Genomic DNA, 18,816 nt, shown 5'->3' on the forward strand with positions numbered 1-18,816 from the left:
GTGCAAAAAATATCATTACTTTTTTTTTTATGAAAAAATTCTACAGAAGAATAAACATTCCAATAGAAATCTGGCTCTTGCTCTTTCTTTGTAGGATAGATTTTACACCTCAGCTCATGCATATGCATAAAAAATACAGATCTGACTCTAAATTTTTTCTCCACATAAAAAATGGAAAAAAATGGAAAAAATAACATAAGCATTAATTTCCACCTCTGTTGTTTTGTAGATGTTTCTGAGTTTGGTAAACTTCTTACAGCACTTACAGTCCTTACTGTATGGCAGTTTTCCTGTAGATGATGGTAACAAATGTGACTACTGCAGCAAAATACACACGTGGGTGTTAAGAAAGGTAAGATTTTTCTATCAAGGTTTCACTTTAGAAGTGTGCCAGTGAATTTTCTGTGAATTTTATTTCTTTCTAAGTTTAGAAAAAATAACTAGGCAAGGGAAGGCTTATATTTCTTTCTAAATATTGAAAAAAATGAGTAGGTGAGGGGAGGCTGATACTTTTAATCTTATAAAATTGATACCTCCCAAGAGCTGACTTACCAGATAAGACAATAGGAACAGAAAATTGTAACATGCATTATTCTGTTAGCAGTGGAATCCAATAAGTAGGGACCAGTTTCTTTTACCTCAGGAAAGAGACTGATGGTTTCCATTACATCAGAAATTTTTTTTGGAGTGGCTCAGGTGGCTCAGTCTTTCTCAATGAAAAATTAGTGTGGGATTTATGAAAAAAAAAAAAAAAGCCTTTTGCTGTCCTCTATACAAAGTGTTGGGTGCATATTTGGAAAGCAAAGGGGAAGGCTGCACTCAGGTTCCCTGTCAGGCTCGGTAGGAAACCTGTACCCTGTGCACTGCTCTGATGTGTTAGGTAGGGCAGCTCCTGAAGCTGTCAAATCACTCTGTGCAGCCATTTCCTCCTGCCTACACTCCTGTTTCACCAATGTGTCAGAAGGCCAAGGCAGGTCTATATATCCCTGTCCAGAAGCAGTGCAGAGCTTGGCCCCTTACACTTAATGAGCCCAGTAATATCTGTCCCAAGGAGAAAGGAAAGGGCATAGGAAGCATTTGTTTCTCTTAATATCCTTGCAAAGAGGTCAAGCCCAATGGTTTTCTTTTTTTCTCCCTCTGCTCTTCAGCCACTTACATTGTTCTCAACATAACTGCAGAACCACTGGGCTGGATGCTGTAAATAGCACCGAGCATCCTTAAGTGAGGGGGATGCCTGCAGCAAGGCTTCATTGATCTCAGCCTGCAGGAGAGGGCCAGCAGAGCAGGGAAGGTGCCTCTGTGTGTGTGCATGGGGGAGGGAGGAGAGCATGGTTTCTGCTTTATTCTTGTCCTCAGAGTTTTGCAGATATTCTGGGCAGCTGGAGAAGTCTGTGTTTGGGGGCTGTTTTGCTTTATCTATTCCACTCTCTCACAACAGCAACCACAGAGAACTTTAAATATACTAATGTTTTACCTAATGAATATAAATGTATCAGCATTTTTCTCCTGATATACAGGGGCTTAAGTTTTGATAGTAATAGCCTAGAAGCTTTATACTTTACTATAATATATAATATACTTTATTATAATATAAATACTGTATAATAGAAATATATAATATAATTTATATAATACTTTATACTTATTCTATTTTTTTTGCTTTCCTTCTACAATGGATATATTTTGGAAGGCTTTGTTCACACAGCCTTCTACACCATTACCTTGTAATCTCATTATGTTTTTATTCAATAACTTGCAACTTTTGAGAACTTATTCAAATGCTTTGAAGTTCTAAATCTACCCAAGATGGTTCAGTACATTAGTTCTTTAAAAGTGTAAATGATTTCTGTGTCAAGAACTGAAAGGATGAAAGGTGTAAAATGTTACACTTGCAAGAAAAGTGGAACTTACAGATATGCATATAAAGATGAAAGGATTGACAGATCTGACTTCTCTCAGCCAGATTTGTTAACTTCATCTGACACCAAAAAAATCCCATCAAAATGAGCACAGAAGAGAACCAATATTGGCATCTGTACGTCATTCCTTTCCTAGATTTATGAAATTTCTACTGCATTGCTGTGGCATACAGCAGCCAAAAGTTTTGCTTTCCTTCATTTTCATAGCATGTTAGTTCTTAGCCAGGAATCAGTGGTGCAATGTTTCTTCCTTGATGCTCTAAATCTAGAAACCTTTCTGGTTGTGTTTAGATTTTTATTTATGATTATTTATGCAGTGAAAGTACTATCATGCTATTCTCTGCCCCTCTTACAACCACACTAGTCCTTTTCTGTTGGCCTATTTGGGTTGTTCTGTTTGGTTTTGGTTTTAGTTTTATGCTTTTGAATAGATCTCTTGCCTGGTAAAGGATTATTGAGATCTTAGCTTTGCTGTGAATGGTAATTTCAAAAGTTTTGAAAGTTAATTTCAAACATTTTCAAAAACTTGGCTGATTTCTGTAGATCTGAAACAAAATCTTCCTTCAGTCTGAGGAAAAAAATGTCTCAGATGGCTTTAGAACTTTTTTGGTTGGTTTAAAGGAATTGAGAAAGTGGAGAAGGAATGTATCTCCCTGTCATGGTGAGCAAAACTATTTCTTAAAGTGTTTCTGTATTAAAGAATATTCTTCAACTGACTTTATGTCTTGGACTGTGATCTCCTTTTAACTGTATTTCTGGTCCCATAATAGTATTGAACAGAGGACAGTTGTTCAGCAGCCTTAATCACATGTGATATTGTACAATTAGCAGACTGTTCACAAAGGCTTCAGACTCGGCTTTTTATCATAAAATATAAAGCAGTAACACAATTTCCCTTTCCTCTCTTTGCATGAACTCACCAATTCATTACCAAACACATACAAAGAGATGTCTAATAGCTAAGAAACGTGTCTGATGCAGGACAATGAAACAACCTATCTCAGCTCTGGTAGGAAGACAATGTACTCCTGGACTGAGAGCAACTTGTGGACCTCCTTAAACCCTCCGGAATTAAACTGGGAAAATCACTTTTCATCTCGGTTTTCCCCACGTACTTGATGGAGCTATTCCCTCTATTAAGACTGTAAACTCCTTAAGGCATAGACTCTGTGATGTTTGTGTTTGACTTTGACAACCTGACTTTTTTTTTCACACAAAGCTCAAATGGATGCTGCTGGATGTTATTCTGTCCCTTACAGGAGTACGGATGGACTTTGGAAAGTCAGATGAAGGTTTAATGGTGTTCTTGGGAAAACAGGTTAAACAAAAACCCAAACAAATTCCTATGGGCTTCAAGGGTAAACATTTAAGAATCTGGGGAGGGGTCGATTTGGATATGATTCCAGACTAATGGGGTTACATTGGACCTATTTAGAGAGGGTACAAGGAGATGAAATTAAATACCCTTTCTTCATCTGCTTGGAACAGAGACATCACATCATGCATTCGCAATTTCAGTGTTAGGAAAAAGTTTCTGAGGGTTTGACTGATCATAAAATGAAAACAGGTTACAGTAGAGTTGAAAAGGCTGCGGAAGGAACACTGAAAAAACCCAAAAGGACATTTTCGGCAACTTTAACACAAGGATTACTTTTGTATAGCTCCATTTACAAAGGCAGCAATTTCATGACTGCTCATCATGCTGTAAGCAGGAGGCAAGGTCTTGATTCGAACCTTAAATTTGGAGGATGGAGTTGAGAGGGAAAATGTGTGCTAATGTCTTTACAAACAATTCGATGGGTGAAAGTATGGGTGTTAACTTCTTTGAATGGAGCTTAATACGTCCATTAACTTTGGGCAGCAGGTTTGTTGCAGACCCAGCCAGTTGGGCTCCTGAAGCAGACAAGTGTCTGTACCAACCCGAGTTTCTGAACTTTGGGGTAGAATAACAGGTTCAAGGGGGGATGTGGGGTAGGCGGTTCGGGAAGGCTGGACCTTCCTAGTACCTCAGCCGATGGGGAAAGCAAAAAAGGGCACAAAGCGGCCGGGAGTTTAGGATAAAAGGAGCCTGCGCGCTTCGAAACCTCGAGAGAGAAAGCCTCTCATCCTTTAATCGAAGAAAGTTGCAGGACTCCTCTGTCTCCTTTATGGACACTGGCTTTTCATAGCGTGATTTTCTGTACAGAGCAAACCTTAGGAAAGTGAGGTTCCCCAAACAAGCTGTACCATCTCTCCCGCTAGCAGCCGGGAGGAGTTCAAGGCAAACCGCCTGAACTTTGCAGGACCTGAGGCGAGCGGAGGAGCCAAGGGAGCAGAGCGGGGAAGAAGATCCGAGCCTCCGGCCGCTCTGCCGGGGGAGCGGGGCCGCTCCCTCATGGAGCACGGGACGGGACGGGACGGGGCGGGCTCACCTCGGGGGTCCGGGCTGCATTCCCAGCGCAGCTCCAGCTCCCCCCGGCTCCTGTTCTGGAAGCGTGGGCGGCAGAGGCGGCCGCGGGGGCCTCGGGAGGGCGGTCACCCCGCCGGACCCCCCTCCCAGCGAGGGACGGATCCACGCGGGCCGAGGGGCGGGAGGCGGCTCCGAGCGGCGGTGACAATTAGCCTTTAAAAATGGCTGCTTGGAAGCTGTCAGCTGGGACGCGGAGGGGCTGCTAACCCTCCTCTCGCTGCCTCCCGCCTCCCTTCCCCGCAGGGCTAATAACGGAGCGGGGATAAGAGCGCTCCAGCCTTTCCCCGCCCCGCCGGAGCGCGATGCCGTAGCGGCTCCGGGCCCGGCCGCCCTCACTTCCCAGCTGGCTGCCTGGCGGGAGGACGGCGGCCCCCGCCTCCCGCGCTCCTCCTCGCCGCCGCCGCTGCGTGTGTGCCGCGGGCACCGGGATACAAAGGAGAAGGGGGAGCCGCGGGATACATGGTCCAGGGTGGCGTGTGCGCGGCCGTGGGGGCATATCCGGCGAGGAGAAAACACAAGGTCAAGAGACAGCTCTCCTCCTCCATGGAAGAAGACGGGAGCGATGAGCCCTGAGGAGGACGACGAGGAGAAGGGGCGGATGGCTGAGGGCTGCCGCTGCCGGGCTTCCCCTCGGGAGTGACGGGGCGCGGAGGGCTGAAGGGGCCGGAGGAGGCAGCGCTGGGGTCGGGAGGGAGGAGAGGAAGGCGAGGAGGAAGCGGGGGGTTTGAATCTCCCTGGCTGGATTAACTCCCCTCAGGGGAAGCTGCCATCGCCGGCCGCGCCTCGGCCCGCGGCCCCCGCGGCCAAGATGGACCTGGGCAGCGCCGGCCGGAGAGCGGGAGCTGCCCCCGCGGGCCCGGCCGCTTGGAGACCTTTCCCCTCCGCCTGCTGCTGCTGCTTCGCCTCGCTCCTGGATGTGAACAGCTGGCTGCTCTTCTACGGCTTCCTCTACCTGGCCCTCTATGCCCAGGTGTCCCAGTCCAAGTCCTGCGACAAAATTTCCTGCTTCTCGGGTCATTGTGTCAACTCCACCTGCGTCTGCGACCAGGGCTGGGTGGGAGACCAGTGCCAACACTGCCAGGGCAGGTTCAAGTAAGGTTCTGCTTATTGTGAATTTCTTCTCATCCCTACGTCCTTTTCCTGTCACTTTCACTTGCCTTTTTTTGTTTGTTTTGGTTTGCTTGTGTCTGCAATGATTTTGTTCGTGTGTGGTGGAAGTATGTGGCAGAAGTTACGGATAAAATAGGCTCCTCCAGCTCTTAAGAGCACAGGACACAGCGCCGGCTGACTTATCGCTGAAAATAGGCTGCTCCACTTCGTGGGAACTGAGAGCCGGGAGAAATCGGCCTAAAGCTGTGTCGCTGCTGTCCCTTCTGGAAATGTCATGGAAATGACATGTGCACTTCATGGGGCTGTCCAGGGAACAAGGATTAGTAGTGGATTTTAATTACTTTTTCCTCCTGAAGAGTGAAAGGTTTAGCTCCTTCCAGCCTTTTCTTTCAATTGTTTAAGCTAAGTGGGCATTAGTCAGTTGCATTCAGGACAGCACAAGTGCAACTGAGTGAAATGTACATCCCTGGTGACAAGGTTTGCAGGAGAGAGTGGGACACATGAAACAGTAACATGTTTTTGCGAGGGAAGGAGTACTCAGTCAAGGTTAAACTACCTTCTCATTCTTAAAAGTCACTGTGATACCGAGTCATTGATCAGTGAGAAGGAAGCCTACCCTGACACTTGCTTTTCTCTATGGAGTGGGAAAGAAGACTTAATTTATAGGGCTGTCACTTTCCTCCCGCCCCCTTTGGTATCAGTGTAAAGACTGGCTATGAAGAATACTGTTTGCTGTTATTTCGCTATATAATCTTGGACAGGGCATCTCATTTCATTCCCTGTAAAACACCCCTTATAAGCAGGAACTCCATTTATTAAGTATGTTGACATACATAGCTGGAAAGTGTTCTAATATCTAACTAATAGCAATACACTGGAGACACTGTGTCTTAGAGAAGTCAAGTTCCTTCTGTCTTTCGGAAACTACTTTTTATAGATTAAATATCAATAACTGTCTGTTTTAAAATTGTGTTTAAATTCAGATTTTTTTTCCTCTGGAGTTAATTAAGCTGTACAATTTACATCTCTTTTAAACATTTAATACTAGGTCACTCATTCCTAAATAAACAAAAAGTAAATCCAGCAACTTGTTAGCCTGGGAAGTTAAGGAGTAGTTGAAGTCAGACATGTTGGCAGAAGTGATGTACATAGTGCAGAGAGAGAGCCAAGTTACTGATATTTGGTGGATATTGCAGCAGTAAGATTATAACCTAGCTATAAAACTAATACAAGGCAAATATAGTGCTTTTTTTTTTTTTTTTTTTTTTTGCCTGTGACCTTGATAATAAGGTTTTAAAGTTGGCCATTTGTTGTGTGTGTGTACTGGATGTTTGGGGCTTGTCCTGCTGTGGAACAATGGGCTAATTTTGGAGAGTGATGAGAGGAGGCCCAGGTGAATCTTTTTTGTGTATGTGGATCTGCAGAGCTCTTTTTTCCTGGCTAAAGAGATTACTTGTATCCTTTGTATTGGTGCTACTCATAACAGACCCTAACAGTGCCAGGACCAAAGCTAATGGTAATTTTTCAAATTTCCAAGCTTGTTGTGAATGATTGTATTCTGAGTTTTTACTGGGCTGTTATCCTATCCTTACAGGCATTATCTTCGTCATCTTTTAAAACATCTAGTTTTTTTTTTTACCTTGGTTGTGTTTGTCAAGTGAGGAAGCACAGTGGTTACATTTTCCCTTCTGGTAGAAAGTTAATAATCCATCCCCACCTAGAGGAAGTTCTGTCTGAATGTTGGAAGGGCTCCTCTTCTGAGCTGAGCTCACACAGTGTTTAATTGAACTGCTGTTAGGGGTTTTGGTGAAATCGGAAGAGATTTCTCATTAACTCCTCTGTGTTTTTACATGCTTAGCTTTAGGAGTGACAGTGACATTTGCATTATGATTTTTCTCACGGGAGTAAGCTGTTGGAGAGCTATTTTTTACTGAGGACACTTTTCATAGCAGTGTCTTTGACAGCTCATCTTTAATCTTTATTCTTGGAAGCAAAGTATACTCTGCACTGAAAATAAGCATCCTAAGATTTAAAGCTTTTCAAGCCCTGGGAGTTGGGGATGGAGTGAAATATGTTAAACGTGTCTTACACTGCTGCAAGCAGCAGCTCGGAGCGGTTGTATTTTGAATCCTGGTAATTCAGATGGGTGTGGAATGGGCGATGAGCTCCGTGTATTTCCACCTGAAGAGTTGGAAAAAGAATGTTACTCTGCTCGATGGCTGGGTGATTAAAGACCTTCCCCATCTCTGTGGCAACCGATGCTTTGCCTTATTGCCGCGGAACATTTGCGTTTATTTCCTATGTGCTTTTACCCTTAAGTAGCCACGGCTGGACTTCTGCAGCAGTGGTTTGTCAGGTCCTGTCGGGTGTACATCACTTCTGCTTCTGCCATTAAGGATTATCATGTAGATCGTTTCAGAATGGCAAAGACTGAAAAGTGTGTTAGGCTGTTCGAGCTGCACGAACAGCCGGTTCGGAGGTTGTAGATACGATCTGTAGAAATGTTAATAGAACCTTGTGTATTACTCTAAACATTTACAGGGTTTCCAAGTCGCAGCTGTTTGAAGTGCCTGCCTGTGTCCCTGTTACCCCAGATGAAAACTGAACTTTTAATGACCTAAATTTGACTTGTATAAAACCTGTCACTTCAGTATTTGAGAAAAAACAGATTTTCAAGGCTAGGCTTAAAACACTTGAAAATAAGATTTTTTCCTTTTTTTTTCATGTAAGTGAGGTATGGTTGTTTTTACTCTTTGGGAAGGAGTGACTTGCATTAGCAAGTACCAGGAACATTGTGGTAAGAGGAGACATGCTCTGCCTGAGGGTGTCTTGGGACCATTAATTCTTTGGTGAGAGATGTGTAGTATTTTTGGCTTTGTTTTATTTCTCTTCTAAACTGAGAAACAGCAACACAGCAGAGAGAGACATCAAAAATAATTGATCAATCTTCATAAGCAGGTGTCAAAATTAATTGACAATACTATGGTAACCTTGCCTTTTCCCTGTAGGAGAACTACTGAGTAAGTAAACTGCTTTGCAAATGTTGCTCTGCACTGGATGAAAGAAAGGTGGGTGGGGAAAATAGGCCAAGAGACTGGCTAGCACCATTTTGCCATTTTATTTCTCTTATTTACCAAGTTTTGAATTTACTCTTGTTATTGTGAAGCCTGTGGTAAATCATGTAAAAATGCAGATGTTATTCTTACTGCAGGGCATTCACAATCCTGTCAGTCACTATTCAGAAAGATTTAGGCCTCGTGTCTGCTTGGTGGTAAATTATTTTACTCTCTGTCCAGATTGGATATCTGAATGCAGCTCTGACTTTCTGCCTTACTTTCATCTTTCAACCTTTTTTTTTTTCCCTTCATCCCTTCACCTCTACTGCAAAATAATGCAAAACCTTTTTTTTAACCAAAATAAAAAAAGGGAAATTTGGTTATTAAAAGAAAGGGGAAAGGAATTTTTCCTGGTGAAAGACAGGAAAGCCAGTGGGTGAGCAGGTTCTGTTTTTATAGCAGGGAGCTTGAAGCAGCACAGTTCCCAAGGTATAAACTAAACCACAAGCATTAAAGGGCAGTGTATGGTTTTGTTTTGCAAGGTTGATTTATTAAAGAAGTGATGCTTTTAATGCTACATCTGCCATTCATTCTTCCCCTTCTCTGTGCCTTTGAATCTGTTGGTCAGTTGTACTTTCCTGATGGTACGAGTTTGGGCAGAAGGGAGAGGGAAGGGCTGCCTAAATCAGTTATGTTACAAGACTCCAGGGAGTTCAGGGACACAAACATTATGAATGGCCCAACTGCAGTGAAAACTGCTGTCACAGCTTCTATGTAGTTAGATGTCAAAGTCAATAGTCTTGAGATGCAGCAGTGCAGGAAAACAGGTTTCATTAGTTTTGCTACTCACAGAATGGTTTCTTAGAAGAAAAAAAAAAAATTCCTCCAGGTTGGAGCAAAAAGTTTCACTATTTCCAAAATGTGCTCTGCTTTGCACTGGTTTGTGGAAGAGCATTTGAGAAAACTTTGTGCATGGAATTTATCTTCCTCTAAAGTTTTTGAGGACTAGAAATACCCACTGTAATATGCTGCCTTTGAAAAATTAGGTTGTGTCTTCAGAGGTTTCTGGTTATTTATTTGATAGCTCTGAGTGTGATGTGTAATGAAGCAGAAGAGGACAGGTGAGCACCTTTGAGGACCTACACTTCAGTTAATCTGCTTTACCTAGTCCTAGATATGCAGTTGTTATGGAGAGAGTAAGAGCAAATGGATTTGTTTGATTATTAAACCTTGCCTCCAGATGTTCTTATTGTACTTTGAAATTACCTCCTGCATGCTCTCCTTAATTTCTAGAGCTCCTAGAAAAGATTCTGCATTCTTCAAGGACAGAACAATTTCTAAGTACAAGTACATTCACAACTGAAATGTTTGAAGGGTATCAAATTTTGTTATTCCATGCAAAATCCTTATCTCTATCTAAAACTCTGAATTATGCTGTCTGCAGAATGACTCATGCAAAGAAAGTGTCCTTAAATTGCAGATTGTAAATGAGTGATAATGTTGTGTAAGAAGAGATCTTAAGAAAAGAAGTTAGCTTTAGCTGCAGCCAGCTGAAGTTCAGAGTGCTGTGAAAGGGGCTGACTTTATCCTTCACGCTTCTCTTTGATTACATCTTGCTGGTTCTTATGTAAGCATTAATATTCCTGCTGAGAGTTGAAAAGTATCAACAGGAACAGATCTCCCCACCTCCCAGCCAGTTTTTTTTAAGCTAGCTCAGTTTCCTCAAGTCACTTCACTTACATAAGGCTCCTGCTGATCCAAAGGAGTTGGCAGCATCAGCAGGTGTAGATAGGAGAAAAAATTTGTTACTTTTAGAATTGGTCCAGACTTAGTTTTCCAGAACTTAAAAGTAAAACAACATCACCATTAAAGTGCAACTTCTGTTTCACAGGGTGAAATCCCTGAGTCATGCTATAAGTTGCAGCACTATCTTTGTCATCAGAGTGGCCTGTACCTAATCCAAGAAATAATTGCTCTTATTGACATCAGTGCAATTGAGTGTGAGATTTTGCACCTGCAAACTGCCTTTTTAAAACTCAGCATGTAAATGGTAGTAAAATTAAACCTCTGGAAAAGCATAATTGATTATGATTTTAGTCTTATCAAGTGGTCTTTATTTAAGTTATTTTAGTTATGGTGCTCTGAAAAACTATTCCAATGTGATTTCTTCTCTCTGTCTATATTAAAATTCAAGAATACAATTATAGCTTATATTAGCAAGATATTTTTGATTTCTAAAGAACAATTTTTTATGGTAAATCTTGTTTTGAGTGTAGAAACATTAAACATGGAGCCATAAAACCATATTTAATGCCTCCCGAGCTAAGCAATCTGCACTGAAATATGCTTTTTGAAAGGAAAGCAGTCTTTTTGCAAGCTTTGAAAATTAATTATATTGTGATGTGTTTTATTGACTGCTTGGTACTTGCTACGTGAAATCTTTTAGATTGGAAAATACTCTTAAAATCAGAGTCCGGCCACTGTCCTAACTGTAGCCATTTCAGTGGTTTTTAAGGGTTTTATAGAGAAGACCAGAAATGAGCTCTGATTACTTATTACCTCTTGCCTTTTTCAGGCTTTAGGCTAACTCTGAATTAATGCCTGTGTGAGTTGAACCCATGCTTTAGAAAGCACCTGTACATGTCTGAAAACACCCCACTGACTCAAAGCCCCTTACAGACTTTCAAACTCTTTTCATTGGTTAGTTATCCTCACTGTGTTCTATAACCAAATGCAGGAAGTGCTAATAGACAGATCTAATCTACCTTACTTTTTGTCTCTTTTAGTTACCCTGTTTTCTCATGTTTTGAGTTAGGTCTTCATTGTAGAACCTTTAGTAGGAGAGGTCTTCTGTGCAGGTGGAGATATGGCCAACTTTTCCTCACTGAGAATGGAAAGTTCCTTGAGTTATCTCAACATAAAACAAAGTTTTTCCTCCTTGACTACTCTCTTGGTTTACAGCCTCCCCTATTTTATCAGTGCTCTTGAGCTATGAGTGCCAGAATTAGATGCTTTTGGTAATGGTCCTGCTGGTGGAATGTAGATGCAGAGTAGCTTCTCCCCTGCTGCCTGGGGTCCTGCTGTGCAGCTGCAGCCAGTGCTTCTCAGCTTAGCACTCTGATTTTCTACCTCCAAATCCTCTTGGAGCTGCTGCATCCTCAATACTGAGGCCCTGCTTTCCTCAAACTAGTCTGTGAACTGAACACATCCTCCCCTGCTTGGAGTGACAAGTAGTTGTGGGGCTGCAAACACCTTTGGGATGGAGCTATGCCCTTTTAGAAACACTCCTCTACCCCAAAGCAGTAGATAATTACATGTGTATAGCATGTCTTCCTCTGTGTAAACCTGCAGCCACCCATAGGAGTGAAACCAAATACAAGTTAGGCAAGGGCTGGTGGGTTCTGAAGCCTGGTTTGTCTGCAGGGCTGGTGGGTTCTGAAGCCTGGGTTGTCTGCAGGGCTGGTGGGTTCTGAAGCCTGGGTTGTCTGCAGGCTAAGCAGTTTGTTATTTAGGCAAAGTAGTGTGGGAACAGATGGTTGATGACCCTGCCAGCCCTTCAGACAGCATCAAAGGCTGGTTGCCATTGCTATGGGTGGGTATAAAACTCAGTTATACCAATGCATGCTTAAGTCTATCCATAAATAATACATAAATAGCTGTACAGGTTATAGCATTTAGTACTCTTAGTATGTTTTAAATTTATTTTGGCAAATAAATTTAGTCTCACACTGTTTCTCTTAGTTCCTTTAATCAAGGGGCAGGCATGATGATCATATTTTGGAAGGCATTACCATAGTTCATGTCATCTTTTTAAAATGAGTATGAGTAGTTTTTGAGAACTCAGTCTATCACACTGCACTAGAAATGGATTTAATTGTATCAAAATGTAGGCAGAAAAGGTAGGAGGTAAATATGAGATATTACAGGAATACCCTTGGGATATTCCTACACATCCTAACAAATGCTGCTGAGAAAAGACCTTATTTTGAAACATTACTACATAGACAACAAAAATGCATTGGGAAACTCCTGCAGTACTGAAGAATAAATTTCATAGACATTGACAGATAATTATTATTTGCTGTATAGTCTAAGCCTGAAAAACATGCTATGAAGTTCCTGTAAGGAGAAATAAATGATGATGATGATACCTGAAAACATGAGCACTCCAGTGAATTGCAGCTGCTAACAGTAATAAAAGTAAACCAGTAAACTGTAAGCAAAATAGATGTTTTAATGTGAGGTGAGTGAGTAGTGGGAATTTTCATGCCAGTTTTATAGGTTGTCCTCTAAATCTTAAAAACCTAATGAGTGGAAAAAGTGTTGCATTGGTTCAAGAGCTCCATGAGGATCAAGACCTTACTGAGAAATGATGGAACTAAGCTTAACACAGTTTTTTACTTAGTGTTTGTTCCCAAGGTGCAAGACCTGGATTTGACTTTTAAGTTTGCTCCATAGAAAAAAACCTAAATTTTTTTGACCTCTAAAAATTAATTTGGCCACCAGCTATAGAATATTCCAGGGTAAGCATCTTAAACTCTGTTAATGCAACAGCATTAAAAAAAAATTCCATGAGACAATCTCTTCCAAAATTTAAAGCTCATGTTACTCATCTGTAAGGAATGGATTCTAGGATCTGTTTGAATCAGTAATTTTATATTTCTTAGCTAAGGATGGAAATGGGCTGCTTCCATCTCTGATGGCAAAATATCTACTCTGTTCTTGCTAGTGGTATTTAAAAACAACCTAGCTGTAGTATATTTCCAAGTTTTAAGCAACACATATCTGATAACCTTGAATTGGGCAGGGAGTTTTGAGTCCAGGGTATTCTAGGATTACCTGGCAACAAAACAAGTACTGAATTACTTAAAGATTGGATGCAGACACCCAAGCTGACAGACACTCAATGTCTACATTTTCTTATGGATTTCTTCCATAATTTATGTGCTTCAGTATTTCATCTGTAAAAAGGAAATAACACTTCCTGTAAGCTTACAAGACTTGAGGTGACCCATGAGGCACAGTTAATAAGCTAGATAAAATGTTAGAGGTTGCATTTGTTCCTGGAATGTGATAAATATTAGGGCATGAAGTGCTGTTGTCCAAACTATGCTGTGTATCTGAAACAGATGAGTAAAATCACTTCCTCATTAGGTCAGATGGAGCAAAACCTTGCAGTCTGTCTTATTGCAGAATAATAGTCTCATTTTACAGACTTACTGGAAAAAAATTGTACATTGGCTGTCACTGATAAGATTTGGTTTCAGAAGTAAGACTCCCAAAGACCTAACCCCTAACCCTGGATTAAATATTACAAACAAAACATTGCAAAATGCTGCATGCAGTACTTAATGGGTATTTTGAAGAGTTACTGCTTTACTTGTAGGAATACAGTGTTCTACATTAGCAATTTCATTCCTATGCCAGTATCAAAGAATCACACATTCCTAATTTGTAGGTTGATGGCATTTATCTTATTACAGAATCCAGTCTTTAAATGTAGATATTTATTACAGACATGTATTTTTGTGTATAGGTTTTTGTTTATTCCCATGTGTTTGAGTTTTCAGCCACTTCTCTGTTATCTTGAGGGTTGATAACTTGCCTTCTATGAAAAAAATGGTTCATGTTGACTATGTCACAAAAGGACTAGACTTTAGCTAATGTCTGTTACCAGTTGTGGCAGTATAATATGAGCAGCAGTGATTTTGGTCAAAATCCTAGGAGGAGATCTGGGGTTAGAATGTCTCTAAATATTCTGGCAAGCTTTGCAGAAACTTTGTTGAAGGTGCAAGCAAACCACAAAGCACTGTGGAACAAGAAGACAAATGGGCTTCTTTCATTGCCACCCACAATCCTGGGACAAAGATAAATTAGTCAGGAAAGTATCTTTCCAATCATGCTGCAGTTTAAAGTACTTTCCTTCTTGTAATGGATAGAAGTGACTAAAATATGGTGAGCTTAATTTTCTTGTTAATTAATCTCAGTTTTAGAAACTCAAGAAGACTTGGATACATTCTGACTTCTATAAAGGAATATTTTGATAATTTCAGCTCTATTAGTAAAACTGAAATGCTGATTAATCCAACTGTAGATAATTTGCACCCTTAATTGTTCTTTTTTTTTTTTTTAATGATCTATAAAGTAAGGGTGTGTGTATGTAAAGGTATGTATTTCTCACAAGAAAAACCCAAACACAACTCACAGCCATGTTTGTGTGTGCAAACCCAGTTGATGAAGATACTTTGGAGGACTCTTGCTAATCAAATGTTGATGTGTTACATTCAGGGTGTCCCAAAGCAAGCACGGGGAAAGGGAAATGAACTGTGACTGTTTCATGGGAAGCATCCCAGAGCTGTTGTAATGAAGCTGGGTGCATTTGTGCTTCTCTCATTATCAGCAGATCTGCTTTGTTTGTGTCATGAGTCTGCTCCAATAGGTAACTGAAACCAAAACGTTGGACAGGAGCTGGAAGGTAATCCTGTAAAATGAAAAATACTGAACAAACAATTGGCTGCTTTTGAAAACATCTGAATTTGCACTTGTGTGCACAGCTGTACTATCATATTAAGACAATTTTTTTAGAAAATATTTTTGCAGATGTTTTCTAAACCCTAATGCTGATATAAGTATTAAAATCAGAATATGTGTATTTAAAATCCACACCCTGCTGCCCCTCACCACCTCAGTTGTTTTAGTACTGTAGCACTTTGTAGGAGCAAGCATCTATTTTAAACTAAAAATGGCACAATTTTTCTAGAGTTTTTAACCTCTGAAGTGCTTATACTATTTTAGCTTTCACAGGGCTAAAAATCCCAATCTATATTCAAGGAAGGACTTACCTTCACTCATCTGTATCATACTTTACTTGGATATCTTATTTAAGCACTGGGTAGCTGCTTGTCACAATGGCCTTGGGAGACAGACACGTGTTTTTTTGAGCTCTTTTACATGTAAGAAACCTGAAGTTGTGTGCTTGTCTAAAGTAAAATAACAAACAAGTGGCTGAATTGAAATGGAAGCTTGAGAATAAATAAAATTTTCTGTAAGTCTGTATCAGTCCTCAGTTTTGGAAGACTGAACTGTTTTCAGTTTGTACAGGTTTTTTTTTTTTCCCTGCAAATATAAAATATAGTTTGAAGTTCTTTGTTTTCTCAGAGACTTCTACTGTGTAGCATAAGAGAGAATATGAAGTTTACTATTGATATATATATAAAATACATATTATTCATAACTGAGGAGTTTCATGATAGTATTTTACACTGACTGTTTCAAGCACCTACTGTATGTCATTCAGTAAGTATATAGGGGGGCCTCTGTTAATGCAGGTATAAATGCCAATAGGTTAGAGGTTGATGGGTACTTAGAGAATTGATCTTGAAAAGGTGGACCCAGGACATGAAAGATGGAATGAGTTTGTAGTTGATCTCTGGTTTTCATTTTTTAAAGAGGGTGGAGACAGGGAACAAGCAAGCCACAGCTTAATAGATTAACTTTACAAAATGTGTTCATAATCAGCAGTGTTGCTGGATAATTTTATTTTCAATTTTATATACATCCTTGAAGTGTACTTACTGTATTTGGGCTTTGTAGGCATTTGGAAATCTGTTCTCTAACATAAAACTCTGAAGTGGCAGACAGCTGAATGTATGCAGAATATTCCTTTAAAGTTAGATGTGGGTTTTCCAATTTAGATTGGCTGCATTTCTAAGTAGCAATTGGACTGAAAAGCAGAGCCAGTGCATATTAGCTTCTCTTAGCATGATGAAAGCTTGCAATGCTACACTGAAATGGAATTTGAGGACATCTTCCTCTGACATTTTCCTTTGAGTTGCTGTGAGAGTTTTGAGCTCATGCTCAATAAAGATCTTAAAAAGCCCTACCTGTTATTAATAAAACCCCCTGTGGCTGATCAGCTCTTTTTCGCACATCACCTGTAGCTCTTCAGTCGCTATTTTTTAATCATCCTGATAAATGTGTCCTTTTATTTCCATCTGCTAATGAAAACCAAAGCAGATGAAGAACACACTTAACCTTAGTTCTCACTATTAAGTACAGAAATTGAGCTTTAGTCTGGTTTTCTGATGATCCAGGAGAGCACTGTGCAATGTGTGATATTCTAGTTTATGTTGTAACTTTGGAGTCTACAACTTTCCTTTATGTAAGTCACTGGATGTGCATAAAAATTATTGTGCTTCAAGGCTGGGAGAGTGACAAAAATAAATATGCAAATTTTGGTGAGTATGAGCATAGTCACACTTGATCTTTAGTGGAAGAAATATTCTTCTTTGTTCTCATAATTATGCTGTTGCAGGCCTAGACTTCAGTGTATCATATCTCTTATTCTGGGGCTACTTGAAAGCATGCTTTTTAAAAAAACCTACATTATTGATGAAGGAAATTTGCAGGCATCCTCTGTTTAGGAATCTACAGTTTTTTAAGTAGCAGCAACTTTTGGGGTTGTCATCTCTATTAAGGCCTTTTTTTCCTTTTTTCTTTGTTTTATTTTGTTTGTTTTTAGCAGACCAGAAGTACTGAGGAGGCTGGCTGTGTTGAAGTCACACTCTAAGATGGGATTTTTTGCAAACTCAGGAAGTATATGTATTCTGGTCATGTAGTTTAAATGATAGGATGCCTTTATTTTGTGTGTTTCTGCTTTTAAGAGTTACTTTGATCACTGTTGTTGAATTCTCTGTTCTTTGCACATTATGTTCTTCTTGGTAGGATGTATTTGCTTTATAGTTAAGGTTTTTCTAGTCTAAAAGATCTTGTCATTGCTTCCACAGGGAAGTGGAAAATGCTGTGAGAAATCTGTATGGAAATGCCTGGGAGCCCAAACCATGGCTCTGAAGGGAGTTATGACCTGTGGTTTAGCAGGTTTGTGTGTGGGGCTGCTGCAGTGCAGGAGGAGCTGCATTTACTGCTCAACACACACAGGCACGAGGTGGTTCTTTTTCTGCATGTGCTCAACAGCATAAGATGGTGATATAGTTCAGGGCATCTCTGTACTTGATTTCAGTGCTTAACTTGGGTTACAGGCTGCATAAATCTGACCTGCTGCTTGCTATGGACCATGGAGCATCTCATTCCAACCCCCCTGCCATGGACAGAGATGCTTCCCACCAGGCCAGCTTACTCAGAGCTCCATCCAGCCTGGTCTTTGACACAGGATGGGGAGTCCACAACTTCTCTTGGCAACAATTGTCTGTGCTTAAGACTATCAGAAGGATTTTTGTTTTCCCTAATGTTGAATTATACTTAGTCTCAATTTGCCTGTGTTGTTCTTCAGGGTTTTGTGTGCATGTCTGATTTTTGACTCTTAAATTATTCGCTCGAGCAGCAAAGAGAAAATGGCATAGCTGTGTGTGCGTGCATGATGTCTGCAGATCAGAAATACTGTGTGTTTGCTCATCTAATTAATCATGTTGAGCTTTGGGAGGGGGAAATAGGCTTGTCCAGAAAGTAATTTTCAGGAGCTGTGTGGATAATGAGCTTGGTTCAGAGGTTGCTCGTACTTGCTGAAGAATTTGCTTGAGGCAGGATTTGAAAGAAACACTCTCTAAGGAGGTCACTCTATGCAAAGTAAGGAGTGTTGTGGAAACAGGTGAGATTTGATGATGTCCACAGAGTAAGATTTGGGGCTTGTAATTGATCCAGGATGGGAAACATCTCTTGGTTTTGTGGAGAGGTAACTTTTATGAAGGCATACGCCAGCATGGACTTGGCAGTAGTTGTAGGATAAAAAATTAATATTTTATTCACTACTTAGTTAATAATAATATATACAGAACTAAAATTACATTAAATTTATATTTTCTCCATTAAATTAATATTTATGGTATAAGAAGGAATAATGAGGCTGTTCATAATTTTACACGTGAAAGTAGACTGCAGGTCGGACTTTCAATTGCCATAATCTTAAATTGTTGTATTTCATCTGTTTAGGATTTGTTCTTTAATATGAAGGTAAACTTCAGGAAGCTCATAGAATGAAAAGGATAATCAGACTCTTAAAAATCAGGTGTATATGACAAAAGTGTGTCCCTCAAGTATAGGTGGTGAAATGGTTGTTATCCTGCAGGTTTTTAATACATAATGTGTGTGGGTGTGCATATATATTGCTTTAAGTTTTAGAATCCTGATTTATTTTGCCTATTGTGTTTGGTTTCATTTTCTTTTAAAATTACAGTGCACTGAATTAAAAAAATTCCCAGTGAAAGAATGTCTGGATACCAGGGAGGAATGACATTGATAATCAGTGTTTGTGTTACATGCTTCTGGC

The 18,816-nt window shown here is 40.4% G+C and overlaps 1 protein-coding gene across 3 annotated transcripts in view; it reads left to right on the forward strand.

Annotated features, from left to right (window-relative positions):
• Nucleotides 1–5,078: 5,078 nt before the first annotated feature.
• The window catches only part of ATRNL1 (attractin like 1), a 432,283-nt gene continuing 418,545 nt past the window's right edge, over nucleotides 5,079–18,816 (forward strand). For all 3 annotated transcript variants that reach the window (XM_036385270.1, XM_036385271.1, XM_036385272.1), the window contains exon 1: nucleotides 5,079–5,460. In XM_036385270.1, the coding sequence (XP_036241163.1) occupies nucleotides 5,177–5,460 (284 nt within the window). In that variant the 5' untranslated portion in view covers nucleotides 5,079–5,176. The remainder of the gene's footprint in view (nucleotides 5,461–18,816) is intronic.

This window comes from Molothrus ater, chromosome 8 (genome assembly GCF_012460135.2).
Source record: "Molothrus ater isolate BHLD 08-10-18 breed brown headed cowbird chromosome 8, BPBGC_Mater_1.1, whole genome shotgun sequence".
NCBI classification, from domain to species: domain Eukaryota; kingdom Metazoa; phylum Chordata; class Aves; order Passeriformes; family Icteridae; genus Molothrus; species Molothrus ater.